The sequence below is a fragment of the Gorilla gorilla genome, chromosome 18 (genome assembly GCF_029281585.2).
Source record: "Gorilla gorilla gorilla isolate KB3781 chromosome 18, NHGRI_mGorGor1-v2.1_pri, whole genome shotgun sequence".
In the NCBI taxonomy this organism is placed as follows: Eukaryota; Metazoa; Chordata; class Mammalia; order Primates; family Hominidae; genus Gorilla; species Gorilla gorilla.
In genome coordinates this window covers 118270184-118285653 of record NC_073242.2, presented here as the reverse complement: position 1 = coordinate 118285653, position 15470 = coordinate 118270184, and the positions used below count along the sequence as shown (strand labels likewise).

Here is a 15470-nt window from a genome sequence, read left to right as displayed (position 1 = left end):
GATTGACCGCGCCTCTACACACCATCTCCCCTCACAGACCTGGCAGAAAACACAGCTCCAAAGCTGTGGGGAGGGAGACAGGGAGGGAAACCTTGTTTGCAGCAGCACCAGGTACCCCAGGGTGGCCACTTCCAAGGAGCTCAGCTGGCATCCTCCAGGGTGGGTGGGACATGATGCTGCAGCTGACGGGACCTCCAGATTAGCCCCAGCTGGAGACTGGGCAGGACCAGGGCAGCATGTAGCACCCTGCGTGTCGCGTAGCGAACTCATCCCAGAGGCCAGCTTGGCACTTGTCCCCAGCTTATGCATTGACCCCAGGAAGGTTCATTTAAAAGCACCCAAAAGTGCCAGTGCATTAAGCAGGCTAAAAATAGAACCCGTCCCTACACCTCCCACCCTGCCCACTGCTTGGCTGTTCCTAAAATAACCGCGCGCGCACAGCCATGCACACGTCTCTGGCTGCGATGGGGAAAATCAAGTTGTAAGTGTGAGCTGGTATTTTGGTCCCAGCAGGAGCATAGGGGCTGTTCTCTGTGGGCTTTGGGGAACGGGGAGGCATCTTAGGAACCCGACAGGACAGACAGACATCCGCAGTGGTTCCAAGGAGAGGCAGAAATAAGCATTGCCGCCCGGCAGGACATGCTCCTTCAAAGGAGTGTCACGCGGTGACTCCTCTGGGGGTGGGGCTGGCAGAAGGGGAAAACCACAGCTCCCCTAGGTCAGGGGCAGGGACACACACCGACCCCTGCCGCAGCGTCGACAATAAACCTACCAATGGCCCCCCTGCCCGCCCCACACGCCCTGAGCGCCCCCTGCAGACACCCCCCTGCGTCCTCACACCCGAGGGGCAGACTGGCTTGCAGCACTTCTGTTCAGCACCATGCACTGCCTGGCAGCCACGAGCGAGCAGAGCCCTGCTGGGGTGAGGGCCTGGCCGTGCACAGGTCCTATGTAGCCACCGTCCCACAGCCCTTCATTCCCGCAGCACTGGTCAAGGGAGCAGGGTGGGATTTGCAGAGTGAAGGTCCCTTCAAGGGGAGGCCAGCACTTTGTGAGGCACCAGGACCCCCAGCCTCGCGCCGAGTCTAGCCCAGAAGGACGCTGTTCTTCCCTCCAAGCTGCCTGCCCTGGAGGAACGAATTTAGGGTAGGGGGTGCTGGGTGAGGCTCACGGTGAGTCGCACACAGGGGGCCTCACGTGGGAGCCGGCTCCAACCCCAACACCCCCCATGGGTGAGAGAAACCTGGACTGGCAGCCCCCCCCACCCCAGACCTGACTCCCAGCCCCGGGGCCAGCCTCGCCCCCAGCTGTTTCTAGGCCTCTGGGTTCCTATCCAGGACACAGGACACTCAAGCGGTCACCTCACGGCCCAAGGCTACTGACCAGGGGCACAGACTCTTGGAGCAGCTGGGGCTGAGCACGTTGCGGGGAGCGCAGGGATCCCATGCTGCCTGGAAGCCAGGAGGTTCGTGTGCTTTCTGGACAACCTGGGGGCAGCCTCTCACGGAAAGAGGTGTGACACCTGCCCCACCTGGCTTCCTAGGGGAGGGTCCCAGCGACCTGAGGGCCGCCACTCCCGGCTGTACCCCCACCCTACTCCACCCCTGGAGAGGAACAGGGGAGCAGTGACCTTGCTGGAAACCCTCAGGAAACACCAGGTCAGCGGAGAGGTGGATGTTGCCTCCACTGGGACCAGCCCGGTGGCCGCCCACTCACCGTACTGGACTTGAGCTCATCCCCATTCTCCTCGTCAGACTCTAGAGCGACAGGCAAAGATTTCTGGGGCGGGGAGAAGGTCAAGTCCCAACGCAGCAACCGGGGCTCGGCCCCGCCCAGCCGCAGGCTCGCCAGTTTCTGCACGGCGGGCTCCGCGGAGGAGGCCGGCCTGAAGTTCTCCTTGTTCTGGGCCTTGGACCGCAGTCTCTGCACCCCGAAGCCCCGGTCCTCGGGGCGGTGGTCGTCCCCCAAGCCCCGGCAGGCGCCGCCCTTGCTGTAGCGTCTTTTCTGGGGGTGCGTCTCCATCCTCAGCAGGGGTTTCATCTCCATCCGGTAGTTGCTCAGCTTCTCCTCCTGCAGCTCCAGCAGCCTGGAGCCTCCGGGGCTGTGGTTGCTGGCCCGGTGGTGGGAAGTCCACGTGAACACGGGGGGTGACTCCGTCCGCCGCTCCCGCGGCTTGGGGTTCCCGGGCTGCTTGCGGCCCGAACCGCGGGTGCGGAAGTCATCCACGAGCAGGCCGCCGCGCAGGGCACCGCTGCGGACACCCCTGGAGCCCCCGGCCTGCTCCTCGCCCCAGCTGCTGCGGGCGCAGTCCCCGGCCCGGCCCTCCAGGAGCATCTGGATGTCCCCGCCCCGCTCCTCGTCCACCGACGCCTGCCGCGAGAAGTGGGCGACCTTGTTCCTGGCGGCGGGCGCGGGCGGTGGGGTGGCCGCGGGGCTGGTGGGGAAGCTCTGCAGGGGGCTGTCGTCGGGGGTCAGGTCGGAGGGGGTGGTGCCCTTGCGGTACAGCTCGGGGCTCTCCTGCTGCAGGGGTGTCCCGGTGGACAGCACCTCGATGTCCTCACAGGAGGTCTGACGCTTCGGCCTCTGGTACTCCAGCCCTGTATGGGGACACAAGACGACACCAGACGGCGTTACCCAGCACATTCTACAGCGAGGCTGCGGTCCCCGGGCCAGGGCGCCAGAGAGAACCTCAAGGCAGCAGAGGCGCTTCCCACTCACCGAAAGGCTGCAGGCAAGGGAGGGGAGTGGGGACCGTGGCTCCCAAAGCCCTCTGTGGGACCCCCGTGGTCCCCACCCCACAGACACTTGGAGGGAGACTGGCTGGGCCCAGGCACCACAGGAGGGGCGGACAGCAGCTCCCAGGCTACAATGGAGACCCAAGGCTAGGAAAGTGCGTGAGAACCCTGGGGTGTGGACTCAGGTCCCACCAACCCTGAGTCGCCTGTCCTGAGGGTGAGAGGAAGCCCCTCACCCTAGCTGACCACCTGTCTGGGGAGGCCAAGCTGTCACAGCAAGGCCGCCAACACCCCTACCCGCCTGGGACTGTGTCTCAGGGTGATGGGACAGTCTTGCTGAGAAACAGCCAGTGCCGGGGCCAGCGTGAGAGCCCAGGAGCTGGCTTCCCTCCCCATCTTTCGAGGCTGCTGGGGCTTCAAGTCTTAGGGCGGGGCTCCCCTTCACCTGCAGGGAGTCAAGAAGCCCCTGGTCTCCAGAGAGCTGCAGAGGCAGGGGTCTCCCTGGAAGGGGAGGTCACCACAGGACCCAGGGGCCAGCTCTGCAGCCAGCAGAGTCCCTGTCGTCTGCCGGTGGCTCAGTCATCAGCCCCCACCCGGAGGCCTGGATAGGGAGCAGCAGCATTGTAGGACTAGCCCCAAGACTTCTCCGGAGCTCCGTGAGCCCCCAGCAGGAGGTGAGAACCAAGAACATTGACTGGGATCTAATTTCCTGCCAACGCAGGGACACGGGAGCCATGCCCGACTTTATTCCATTAGGAGAAACCCAAGAATGCGGCGCTTCTTACCCTCCGGGGAACAGTTACACGTTCATCTCAAGTAGGGTCCTAGGCTCAGCACAGAACAGTGGGACCCCCGCCCCCAGCATCCCCGTCCTGCCCGAGCCAAAATGGTGCAGAGCTCTATGGGAATTTGGGGAGTCTTCCCTCTGAGGACGGAGGTCTCAGAGCTCTACCCGGGGCGGCCACCTCATGAGACCAGCTCGGACACCAAGAGCCGCTGCCCATCTTAGAGTCTCTGACGCTCGGACATTCTCCTGGCCTGTACCCCAAGTCTGACCTTTTGGCAGGAGAAGGTCTGGGAGACACGACTACCCTCGGCGTGGCACCAGATAGGCCCTCCGTTTGTAAACAGACGTTAGCAAGCAGATTCGGGGCACGCTGCGACGCCACCAGGCTGGGCTGCTGCGTCCTCCTCCTTGCTGGTCTAAGAGGCAGTGCTGAGCAGAGCAAGGCCCTGGCCCTGGCACGGGGCTTGGGGCACAGCTGGGTGGCTCTGGGTGGGTGGCCAGCCCTCCCAAGTCTGAGTTCCTGTCACACGGGGGTGTGGGTGGGCCACTCTGAGGTCTCAATGACTGCTTCTCTGTGGTCACTCCCCAGAAGCAGGGCTGGGCTGGTTGGGTGTCCCCCCAGCAGAGCAGGGAATGGGCCAGAGGAGGTCCGTGTAGAACTGCGCTGACATCCACGTACCCGCCTGACGCCCAGCCCCACCACCTCTCTCCCCGGGAGGGTCCCGTGTGGAGGGCAGCCCTGGCCCCATCAGAGGCCCCCAGTCATACCCACGGATCACCCACATTGTACCTCCTCCTTGGCCAGGATGGGACTCCCAAGGGGCTGGCATTCCTGTGCCTTAGACGCTATGGACCTAGCAGGCTGGGATCAAGGCCCGCCCCCGTACCCCGATGGCGCCCCGGCCTTTCCCACGAGGCCGTCCACCCACTGCTGCCGAGATCAGACCTGGCTGGCCCAGCAGACCCCACGCTAGAGGGGCCCCGACTCCCAGCACCACCAGCAGGAGGGCACCCTCAGCTAGAATGAGCTGCTGAGCAGGTAACGTTCCTAGAAGCCTCGTGGTGAGGATGCAGGGCGGGTCCTTGTGAAGCCCCTACAGCTCCGTTCCTGTGCCTTCAAGCTGCCTGCGTTCTGCAGCCTCCGACGCTCAGTCCTCCTGCCTCTGGGGCGGGGGTGGATGTCACCGGAAGTAGCCTGGGCACTGGACACGGCGTGGCCAGGATCCTTCGTGGTCCTGCCTTCACGTGGCCTTGGGCAGAACCCTGACCGTGAGAGTTCTCAGGCTGGGAGGCTGCCAGGGATCTCCCAGACAGGCAGCAAGAGGCTGCAGCCAGCCACTCTCTGCAGCTGAAGCGCTGGATGCTTTGCTTCTAGAAGCTGGCATGGCCCAGGCTTCAGAGCCTCGTTTTAAATCCTGATTCCACCACGTCCTGCCTGAGAGCTTTAGCAACCCTGTTCCCCTCTTGGAGGCTCTGTTCTGTCATCTGTCATTGGTGACCCCAGCTCCTGGCTGTGAGGACGACTGAGTAAGGCCCTGGACAGCTTCCCCTGGCCCCACCCCTCCCCAGCAGCCGAGAAGGCCCCGGGGTGCCTGGTCTGGGAACACTGATCCTGAATGCATCCAAGGCGGAAACAAGAAATGCTTGGATCAAATCTCACGCCAGTCCCAGTGCTTGTAAAACACACACGGTCCCAACGCCCCCTCCGGGGAAGATACTGCTCAGAGAAGGCCCCGGGGCGCCACCCAAAGAGGTGGCAGATGGGACCGAGGTGCTCAGAGTGAGCCAGGCTCCAAGGTGCAGCAGCTGGAGGTGAGGCGAACTCCGCCAGACCCTCGAGGACTGGACTCCCACCAGTAAGGCAGCAGCGGCCTGATCTCTCCAACACAGTGGCCCCCACAGGGACCCACATCTGTATCATGAAGACAAGAACTGTCTGAGGAGGCACCTTCAGGACTTAAAAGGTCAGCCCAAGGCCCCTCCTGCAGGGACGTGAGCCCTCCAGGAAGTATCTCCGAGTCCAGGACTGAGCCCTCCAGGAAGAATCTCTGACTCCAAGACTCAGCCCTCCGGGAAGCATCGCTGACTCCAGGACTGAGCCCTCCGGGAAGCATCTCTGACTCCAAGACTGACCCCTGCGGGAAGCATTTCTGACTCCAGGACTGAGCCCTCCGGGAAGCATCTCTGACTCTGACTCCAGGACTGAGCCCTCCGGGAAGCATCTCCTCTGACTCCAGGAATCAGCCCTCCGGGAAGCATCTCCTCTGACTCCAGGACTGAGCCCTCCGGGAATCATCTCTGACTCCAAGACTGAGCCCTGCGGGAAGCATCTCTGACTCCAGCACTGAGCCCTCCGGGAAGCATCTCCTCTGACTCCAGGACTGAGCCCTCCGGGAAGCATCTCTGACTCTCTGACTCCAGGACTGAGCCCTCCGGGAAGCATCTCCTCTGACTCCAGGACTGAGCCCTCCGGGAAGCATCTCCTCTGACTCCAGGACTGAGCCCTCCAGGAAGGATCTCTAACTCCAGGACTGAGCCCTGCGGGAAGCATCTCTGACTCCAGGACTGAGCCCTCCGGGAGGCATCTCTGACTCCAGGACTGAGCCCTCCGGGAAGCATCTCTGACTCTAGGACTGAGCCCTCCGGGAAGCATCTCCTCTGACTCCAGGACTGAGCCCTCCGGGAAGCATCTCTGACTCCAGGACTGAGCCCTCCGGGAAGCATCTCTGACTCTCTGACTCCAGGACTGAGCCCTCCGGGAAGCATCTCTGACTCCAGGACTGAGCCGTCCGGGAAGCATCTCTGACTCTCTGACTCCAGGACTGAGCCCTCCGGGAAGCATCTCCTCTGACTCCAGGACTGAGCCCTCCGGGAAGCATCTCTGACTCTCTGACTCCAGGACTGAGCCCTCCGGGAAGCATCTCTGACTCTCTGACTCCAGGACTGAGCCCTCCGGGAAGCATCTCTGACTCCAGGACTGAGCCGTCCGGGAAGCATCTCTGACTCTCTGACTCCAGGACTGAGCCCTCCGGGAAGCATCTCCTCTGACTCCAGGACTGAGCCCTCCGGGAAGCATCTCTGACTCCAGGACTGAGCCCTCCGGGAAGCATCTCTGACTCCAGGACTGAGCCCTCCGGGAAGCATCTCCTCTGACTCCAGGACTGAGCCCTGCGGGAAGCATCTCTGACTCCAAGACTGAGCCCTCTGGGAAGCGTCTCTGACTCCAGGACTGAGCCCTCCGGGAAGCATCTCCTCTGACTCCAGGACTGAGCCCTCTGGGAAGCATCTCTGACTCCAGGACTGAGCCCTCCGGGAAGCATCTCTGACTCCAGGACTGAGCCCTCTGGGAAGCATCTCTGATTGCAGGACTGAGCCCTCCGGGAAGCATCTCTGACTCCAGGACTGAGCCCTCTGGGAAGCATCTCCTCTGACTCCAGGACTGAGCCCTCCAGGAAGGATCTCTAACTCCAAAGTCTTAACTGGAATTCTCAGGGTGGGGGAGCATGCACCCATTTCTTGGGACTGGAGCAGTAAAGCGCCACGCGGGAGTGGGGGTAGAAACACCCAAAAGGGAAACTCATGTTTCTGGACGTTAAAAGCCGTGATCCAGGTATCAGGAGTGCTGCTTCCTTCCAGGGTCTCCGCTCCAGCCACCCTCCAGCCATGGTGGCTCCAGTGATCTCTGACATCACTCCATCCGCCCCTGTCTCCTCTTCTGTCTCTTCTAAGGACACTGTGTGTATCTAGGACTGACCCCAATCCAGGCTGATCTTGTCTCAGAGTCTGTCCCATAATGACACCTGCACAGACCCTCCTCCCAAATAAGTCACGTTGGGAGCTTCCGGTGGATGCATTTCTTGTGGGATTTGGCACAGGGTGGAGCCTTCAATGTTCCTGTCTGCTCCCCTTCCTTTCACGCATGGAACTGAGGCTCTGAGAGGAAACAAAACAGGCCGCAGGCAGTGGAATGTGAGCCGCAGGCAGGGCTGGAGCTGAGGCGACCGTGGGCCAGGGTTGGTACGTGGAATCCCATCCTATCCTACGTGCATTCTGCGTGGAGTGGCCCAGCCACGGTTCTGGCAGGTGCCCCCGATGGCACTGGTTTCCTCTCCGGCATCCCTGTTCCATTCGTCCATCCCGCAGCACTGCACCCACTCCCCACATGCACGTGCACGCTACACGTGTGCCCCCAAGTGTGCGCCCCACCGCCTCCCAGCCCAGGCAGCTGGTCGTGGGCAAGGCAAGGAGGGGCCCCAGGGAGAAGGAAACTCAGGGCCTGAGGGCGAGACCATGGAGGATGCCACTGGCCACAGGGGCGCTTGGCCCGTGGCCCTCCCACTTGGACACTTTGGGGTGCGTGTGTCTGGAGGGGCCAGGACAGTGGAGGGGACGCAGTGGAATAGAAGCTGCCCAAGGCAGTGGGGGTGTGGGGGCTCGTCCTCCTGACCTCCAGGCTGCAGCTGCAGGCTGTGCAGGGCCCGGCACTCGCCCACTGAAGGCAAGGTCTTGGAGTGGTGGCGGACGGTCACCTCTAGAGATGATGCGGTCTCGCCTTCCAGTCAGGGGAGTGCCCAGCCCCGCAGCCCCCAGGCTGGGCTCCTCATCCTGTCCTGGTGGCCAGAGTGGCAGGCATTGCGAGCAAGTTCAGGGCTGTGGTGTCAGGTGCGGACCTCCAGCGCGCAGAGCCTCATCTGAATGCCCCTCAACGGTCAGAACTCGGGTTGAGGGGGCGTGCTCCTAACCCCATTCTCTGGGGCCTCCTGGTGCAGAGGAAGCTTCCTCCAAGATGAGGTAGGAGATGGGAGGCAGCTGGCCACGGCCTCTCCGCCACCCACCCCACACCCTCCACGCCCCCGCCACTGTCATTGGGCCGTATCACCCATGATCCCCCCCTCAAAGGGAGGACGAGGTTCCTAAATCAGGCAGCAGCTTCCAGCTCTTTCCAAGGGGCACAGCAGGAGCTGCCATGTGTGACGCTGTCCAACCCAGCAGCCACTGGGTGTGTTTAATTGTAAGTTAGTTCACATCAGAGGCAGGTCAAGAGCCAGGACCGCAGACACACCCAGCTACTGGCTGCCACGCTGGACCCAGCAGACAGTTCCATCATCACAGAAGGTTCTAGAACAACACTGGGAGAGGGCAGGCAGCAAACAGCACAGGCCGGGCAGGTGGGCATTCACTGTCAGGGACCGCCGGCAAGCGACACGCGGTGCCCCAAGGACTGTGGGAATGGGAGAGACCTGCCAAGACACATGTCCTGTGTCCCGGGGAGCCAGGGCAGGCCTCGGCACAAACAGGCACCTTCCGGGGGAGAGGCAGACAACAGGCAGGGGAGCAGCTGGGGCCGAGCCCATCTAAGCCTGCCCGCCCTGGAGGACGCATCTGCTGCCAGGACTGCCCAGCCATCCACGCACTCCCTCCCCATGATGCCAGTATCAGGCCGGGCGAGACTCACCGTTTTCCCGGTGCTGGAAGGAAGGAGAGAACTCTTTGGCAGTGATCCTGGCGATCCGCGCCTCCTCCTGGGCTTTCTGAGCCGCTGTGAGGGCTGCCTCGGCCTTTGCCCGAGAGTGGGAGGTCCTGGGGGAGACAGGGAGGAGCGTGAGGGGGGCAGGAGGCACAGGTGACAGGGGTCTGGGTCGAGGTACTCTGCCAACCCCCCAACAACGGGCTGGGCTACGACAAGATGCTGGCACCCCGTGTTTACCCTCAGGATTCTGGATGTTGTTCATTCATTCATTCATTCAATAAACATCACTGAGCATCAACCAACCAGGCCCAGTGCACAGGACATGCTTGAAAACACCTCTGGGCAGGGCATGGTGGCTCACGCCTGTAATCCCAGCACTTTGGGAGGCCAAGGCAGGAAGATCACTTGAGCTCAGGCGTTCACGACCAGCCTGGGCAACATGGCAAAACCCTGTCTCTGCCAAAAATACAAAATTAGCTGGGTGTGATGGCATGCATCTGTGGTCCCAGCTACTCAGGAGACTAAGGCAGGAGGATTGCTTGAATCTGGGAGGTGGAGGTTGCAGTGAGCTGAGATCACGTCACTGCACTCCAGCTTGGGTAATAGAGCAAGACTCTGTCTCAAGGAAAAAAAAAAGGGGGGCTGGGCACGGTGGCTCACGCCTGTAATCCCAGCACTTTGGGAGGCTGAGGCAGGCGGGATCATGAGGTCAGGAGTTCAAGACCAGCCTGAACAACATGGTGAAACTCCGTCTCTACTAAAAATTACAAAAATTAGCCGGATGTTGTGGCACGTGCCTGTAATCCCAGCTACTCAGGAGGCTGAGGAAGGAGAATTGCTTGAACCTGGGAGGCGGAAGTTGCAGTGAGCAGAGATCACGCCATTGCATTCCAGCCTGGGCAACAGAGCAAGACCCCATCTCAAAAAAAAAAAAAAAAGAAAATGTTTCTGTTCTTATTATCGACAAACATCAGCATGTGCACAGAAAGAGTCCAAGCCCAGATAACCCACCCCGGCGGTGCCGGCCTGCTGTGCTGTGTGTTTCTGTGCTTCCTGCCACTGCCCCGGTCTGGGTTGCGGGACCACCTCCCTGCCCAGTAATCCCAGTAACTCTGACTTGGGACCCCAGGGCTTGGGCAGGTGGGCAGTTCCCTCACCCAGCCGAAAGATGACGCCGACACCCATGTGTGACACGAAGGAGCCATTGTACCTGTGGGCAGCCGGGCACGTCACCCCTCTGGCCTCTCCCTGACTATATCTCTCCCTCTGCTGAGTCCTCCAGGGGACCTGCCCACCCTTTGTAAAACAAGGGACTAGACAGACGTCCCGAAGGCAGAATGTGGGGCTCTGTGCATCTCAGCGGCCTGGGGCTTGCATTTCTTCCTACCTGGTGTGCTGGCTCCCGGGGGGGGCCTGCCAGTGGCCATGGGCACCACTTCCCCAACATTGGGGAAACTGAGGCACAATGACCAATTCCCCCACGACCAATCCCCCCTCCGAGCAGACTCCCTGGGAGGTCTCCTGCTCAGGGTTCCTGACTTAGCCTGTTTGGGCTGGAACAAAGCACTGCAGCTTGGGCGGCTCATCAACAGCAGACATTGCTTTCCCCCAGTTCCGGAGGCTGGAAATCCAAGATCAAGGTGCCGGCAGATTTGGTGTCTGCAGAGGACCTACTTTCTGGGTCCTGGACAGCACCTTCCTGCTGGGTCCTCACATGGTAGAAGAGGCGAGGATACTCTCTGAAGCCTCTTTCATCAGGGCACTAATCCCCACTATGACGCTCCGTCCTCAGCCCCATCAGCTCCCAAAGGCCCCACATCCTAGCACCATCGCCCTGGGGGTGAGGATTAACACCTGCACCTAGGGGGCGCAAACACCTACGCAGCCTGACCCCCCATCTCTGCCATACCTGTCACTCCAAGTCCATGGGCTAAGCCTGGAAACCACACACTGTTCATGAAAGATGGCTTTCTTGTTTCAAGATTCCACTGTGCTAACTAGGAACAATTTTACTAGAAGAAAATAAACCTATGACATTTACATACAGAGAGTAATATAAACCACAGCCAAGAACACGTGTCCAGGAAATGAAGCAAGCTGCTGGGAATGCCCCACCAGGGCTCCAAGAGCCAGAGAGTGCTCCAAACGCTGGCCCAGAGAGCACACCCCCTGTCTTGTGGGGGCTCCGATCCCAGGCCTTTGGGTGGTCTGTGCATCCCCTGAAACTGTACTGAAAGTTTTCTGCATGCCCCCCCGCCACAAGCAGAGGGTCCACGGTTTCATCAGATTCCAGGAGGATTTGCGATGCCCCAAAACTAAAGATGCGCAGTCTCAACACAGCTAGCCCTGGACAGAGAATCGGAGGCTTAGCCATACTGCAGCACCCAGGACACTGCATCCCAGCTCCTGCCCGAGAATCAGCCCAGGACCCAAAGGAAAGCAGGCTCCAAACTCCCCGGAAGCCAAGGAAAGTAGGAAAACATATCCTGCCCCGGGGACACCTTCTGGAACTATGACCGCATGCATCTGACCTTCTGGAACAATCACCGCATGCACCTGACCTTCCGGAACTGTCACCACCGCGCGCACCTGACCTTCCGGAACTGTCACCACCGCGCGCACCTGCCCTCCCGGAACTGTCACCACCGCGCACACCTGACCTTCCGGAACTGTCACGACCGTGAGCACCTGACCTCCCGGAACTGTCACGACCGCGAGCACCTGACCTTCCGCAACTGTCGTCACCGCGCACACCTGACCTTCTGGAACTGTCATCACTGCGTGCACGTGACCTTCTGGAACTGTCATCACCGCGTGCACCTGACCTTCCGGAACTATCATCACCATGTGCACCTGACTCCTGCGATGAGTAATATTTCGTCACCGTCTCTCCCACTCCCGTAAGCTCCGGGAGAGGATGGGGTCTTGCACCTCCCCGGCTGTTCAGACCTCGACCACAATGCCCCCCACCACACGCAGCACGAGGGACCAAATGGGAAACTCCCCAGAGGGGCCCATTTGGTTCCCACATCTTTGCTTAGTGAAAATACCACCAACATTAACTCACCAACATCATACGTGTGTTTACATATATATGTTCACACATATATAAAAAGATGTGGTGCCTACACTAAAATAAAACCAATCCAGACAAGCGCATATCATGAAGGAGGAGACTCCCAAACGCATTGCAGCGGTTTGTTATAAATGAGACACAAGGTCTCGGCCTGGCGCCCAGCTCTCCAAGGGGTAATGGCTCCTGATGCCTGTAGCTCCCACCTGTGGAGGGTCAGGCCGCGGTGGCACAGGCAGGGAGGGCATCTGAGCTCACCTGGGGCCCCCCACCCCTGCACCGTGGCTCCATAGTGCCTCCACCTGGTCACGTCACAGATCCCGCCTTTCTTGCAACCTTCCCTGGAGGAAAAGGTTGCGATCGTTCTTGCCCTGCCTGGCCCTGCATGCGAGGCTCCCACGAGCCGCTCTGAGTCAGAGGCAAGAGGCAAGAAAAGGCATGGTTCCTGGGCCACTGCTGACCGTAGGCCGGCTGGCCAGACGCCTGGGCTCCTCCAGCCTGGGAGTGGAGTGGACGCCGGCAGGATTCGCTGCCCAGGCCACCTCTGCTGTGGACGGTACCAAGGACAGAGAAGTAGCTGACGGAAGACAATGCCACAGATACACACGATGGAGGGGCAGGTGGGGCCTGTGGTGACTCCTGGTTCTACCCTCAGCACCTGCACTGGATTAAATCGTGGCCCCCTAAAATATTCGTTCATCCTGAACCTGGGAATATGACTTTATTTGGAAATAGGGTCTTTGTAGGATGGGATAAAACCCAGACACCCTGACCTAGCCCTAGAGTGTCTGATTCCCCAGGTCTGGGTGGGGCCTGGGAATCTGCACTTTTATCTCCCAAGTGAGGTGGTGGCCCCCACTGGTGCAGGGACCTTGTTTGGAGAAACACCAAAAGGGCAAACTCCAGAGTTCTCAGCCTGTACCTTGCCCAGCAGCCCCTCTCTCCTGCTGGATGGCCACTCTGCTAGAAGCCAACTTCCCATCCCCGCCGCCCCCCTGCCACGTCCACTCACCCACATGCCAGGGGAACCGGCCCAGGCACACGCTCACGGCATGCAGCCCTCCTCCTCCTCAACTCCTGGGCTGAGGGCTCCTGCCCTGCCAGCACCACTTCCACTGTGCTCGACTCTCCCTGCCTGCCGGAGGAGCGGCCACAAGATCCTGCAGCCTACCTCCCCACAGTGGGGTCCCCACCCCCCACACCCTGGCCCAGGTCAGAACGTGGTATTCTCCACCACTGACGGCTCCTTGTTGAGTGACAGCTCCTTGGCTCAGGTCCACCGGAAGATGCAAGTCCCAGAGCCTCCATCTCAGGTCCTCACAGCACGCAGCCCCTGCGTTCCCAGCTGCCACCTGTGCTGATGACCCAGGGGCCAGAACAGGTCTGGGGCTTCTCCTTTAACCCCTCCCATCCACCCTGCCTTTATCCAACACTGTTGGGCCCTCCCCGTGCCGGCTGGTGCCTCAGGGTCCCCGGTGAGCAAAGAAATGTGCTGAGAAGATGGGGTGCAGTTGGGGCTGCAGGGAGGCAAAGGCTGACCAGGATGTTCTCGAGGGAGGAGGCTTGTGCTGGGTGGAAAGAGATCACCAGGAGGTGCCCCCATCCTGGAGCATCACCCCCAGGCTGGGAAAAGCCAGAGGGGCAGGTGAGCAGGGCAGCCAGGTGAGCACTACTGTGAAGTCACAGAGTACTTCCTGGAAGAGAGAGCATCTAAGCTCCTGAGCCAAGAGATCAGGAGATGGCTCCTGACTTGTGAAGTCACAGAGTGCTTCCTGGAAGAGAGGGCATCTGAGCTGACGGGGAGCCAAGAGGTCAGGAGGTGGCTCCTGACCTGTGAAGTCACGGAGTGCTTCCTGGAAGAGAGGGCATCTAAGCTGAGCTGACACGGGAGCCGAGAGGTCAGGAGGCGGCTCCTGATGAGGCCTGGAGTCACTGGTCACCTCTCACTGGCCCTGACCCACTCCCCTCCAGCAGGAAATCCTCTTCCCTGGGGTCAGGGGTCTTCCACACATCTCAGGTGATAGCTGGCCCTGGATGACAGCCCCTAGCTTTCCAGAGGCCCCATTCCACACCCGTGACAACTCTGATGCAGGCACGGCAGTGAGCATCACTCCTCATTGACAAACGAGGAGACGAAGACACACAGACTCCACCTTGGCAGCCCGGGTGGTTCCGAGCCCCACGGGGGTCTCACAGCTGTGGGATGGTGGCTCTGGCCCTGCCCACGTCCCCATCTTCGGGTGTCCAGGGGGTCAGCTCGATGCAGCCTGGACCTTCCCTTCCAAGTTGAACTGACCCGAGCCTCCGAGCCCACCCCAGGGCTGGGGGCAGGATTTCCCCTGACAGTCGGGCTCCCTCTTCTCACCGAGCCACGAGACCACTGGCTGGCCAGGGCCCGGAGGAGACTAGACACCCGCCCCCAGGTCACTGGAGCACCTGAAATCTCCACGGGCCCTTTCCAATTCAGATGCAGCCAGGTGGATCCCAGGTGGGTCCCAGGCCCGAGTGCCACCCTCCATCGCAGTGATCCCAGATGCATCTCAGAGAGCCCGTGTCCCTGATGGATTCTGTCTCATCTTGACAGCACACGGGCGGTCACAGTGACATTCTCCTGGGGCCGGGCACAAGGCCGATGCAGCCTGGTACGCCAGGCCCCTCTTCTCTGGGCAGCAGGTACCAGCCCGGTGAGGCTTGGTCTGTCTGGGCGGCGAGGGCACGCGTCTCCTGCTGTGGTCAACCGCACGACCACACGCTGGGTGACCTAAACCACAGAAACCTTTCTTCTCACAGTTCTGGAGGCTGGAGGTTCCACCCAGTGTCAGCAGGGCCGTACTCCCTCCAGAGGCTCAGGGGGAGACTTTTTCCTGTCTCTCCCAGCTTCTGGGGGCTCCTGGCGTGGCTTGTGGCCGCCTCACTCCCATCTCTACCTCTGTCACCGTGCGGCCTCTTCCCTTCTCAGAACACCCGGATAATCCAGGATGGCCTCATCCTGAGATCCCTGACTCAATTCCATCTGTGAAGATCCACGCCAGTCTCTCCCCGCCCAGCCCTGCCATCCTCCCTCCCTACAGGTTCATCTCCAGCAGGTACCCCAAGCAGCCGTGCAACAGGGAGGCATGGATCTGGAGAGAAGGCTCTGGCAGGCCAGGAGGACCCAGCACAGGTGACTGGGGTGCAGACGGCCCCTGGTGACCTGCCCCATGGAGACTGTGAGCCCAGGGGGTGGGGTGCTCTGCTGATTCTTGAAAGGTCCGAGGGGTCAGAGAGTGGGAAGACCGTGGCCGTGGAAGACTCTGTGGAGGCCACTGCCTCATCCAAGAGATGACGACAGTCTGGGGTGGTTCACGGTGAAGTGTAAGAGCCAGGGGGCTTCCCCGGCAGCGTTTTGGGAAACCCCCACCTCCT

The 15470-nt window shown here is 60.9% G+C and overlaps 1 protein-coding gene across 1 annotated transcript in view; it reads right to left on the bottom strand.

Moving 5' to 3' along the window:
* JPH3 (junctophilin 3) overlaps positions 1–15470 on the bottom strand; it is a 103424-nt gene that overhangs the window by 5783 nt on the left and 82171 nt on the right. Inside the window, exons 3-4 of the mRNA XM_019012392.4 lie at positions 8978–9102; positions 1717–2597 (exon numbers count right to left, since the gene is read on the bottom strand). Coding sequence (XP_018867937.4) covers positions 1717–2597; positions 8978–9102 — 1006 coding nt within the window. The remainder of the gene's footprint in view (positions 1–1716; positions 2598–8977; positions 9103–15470) is intronic.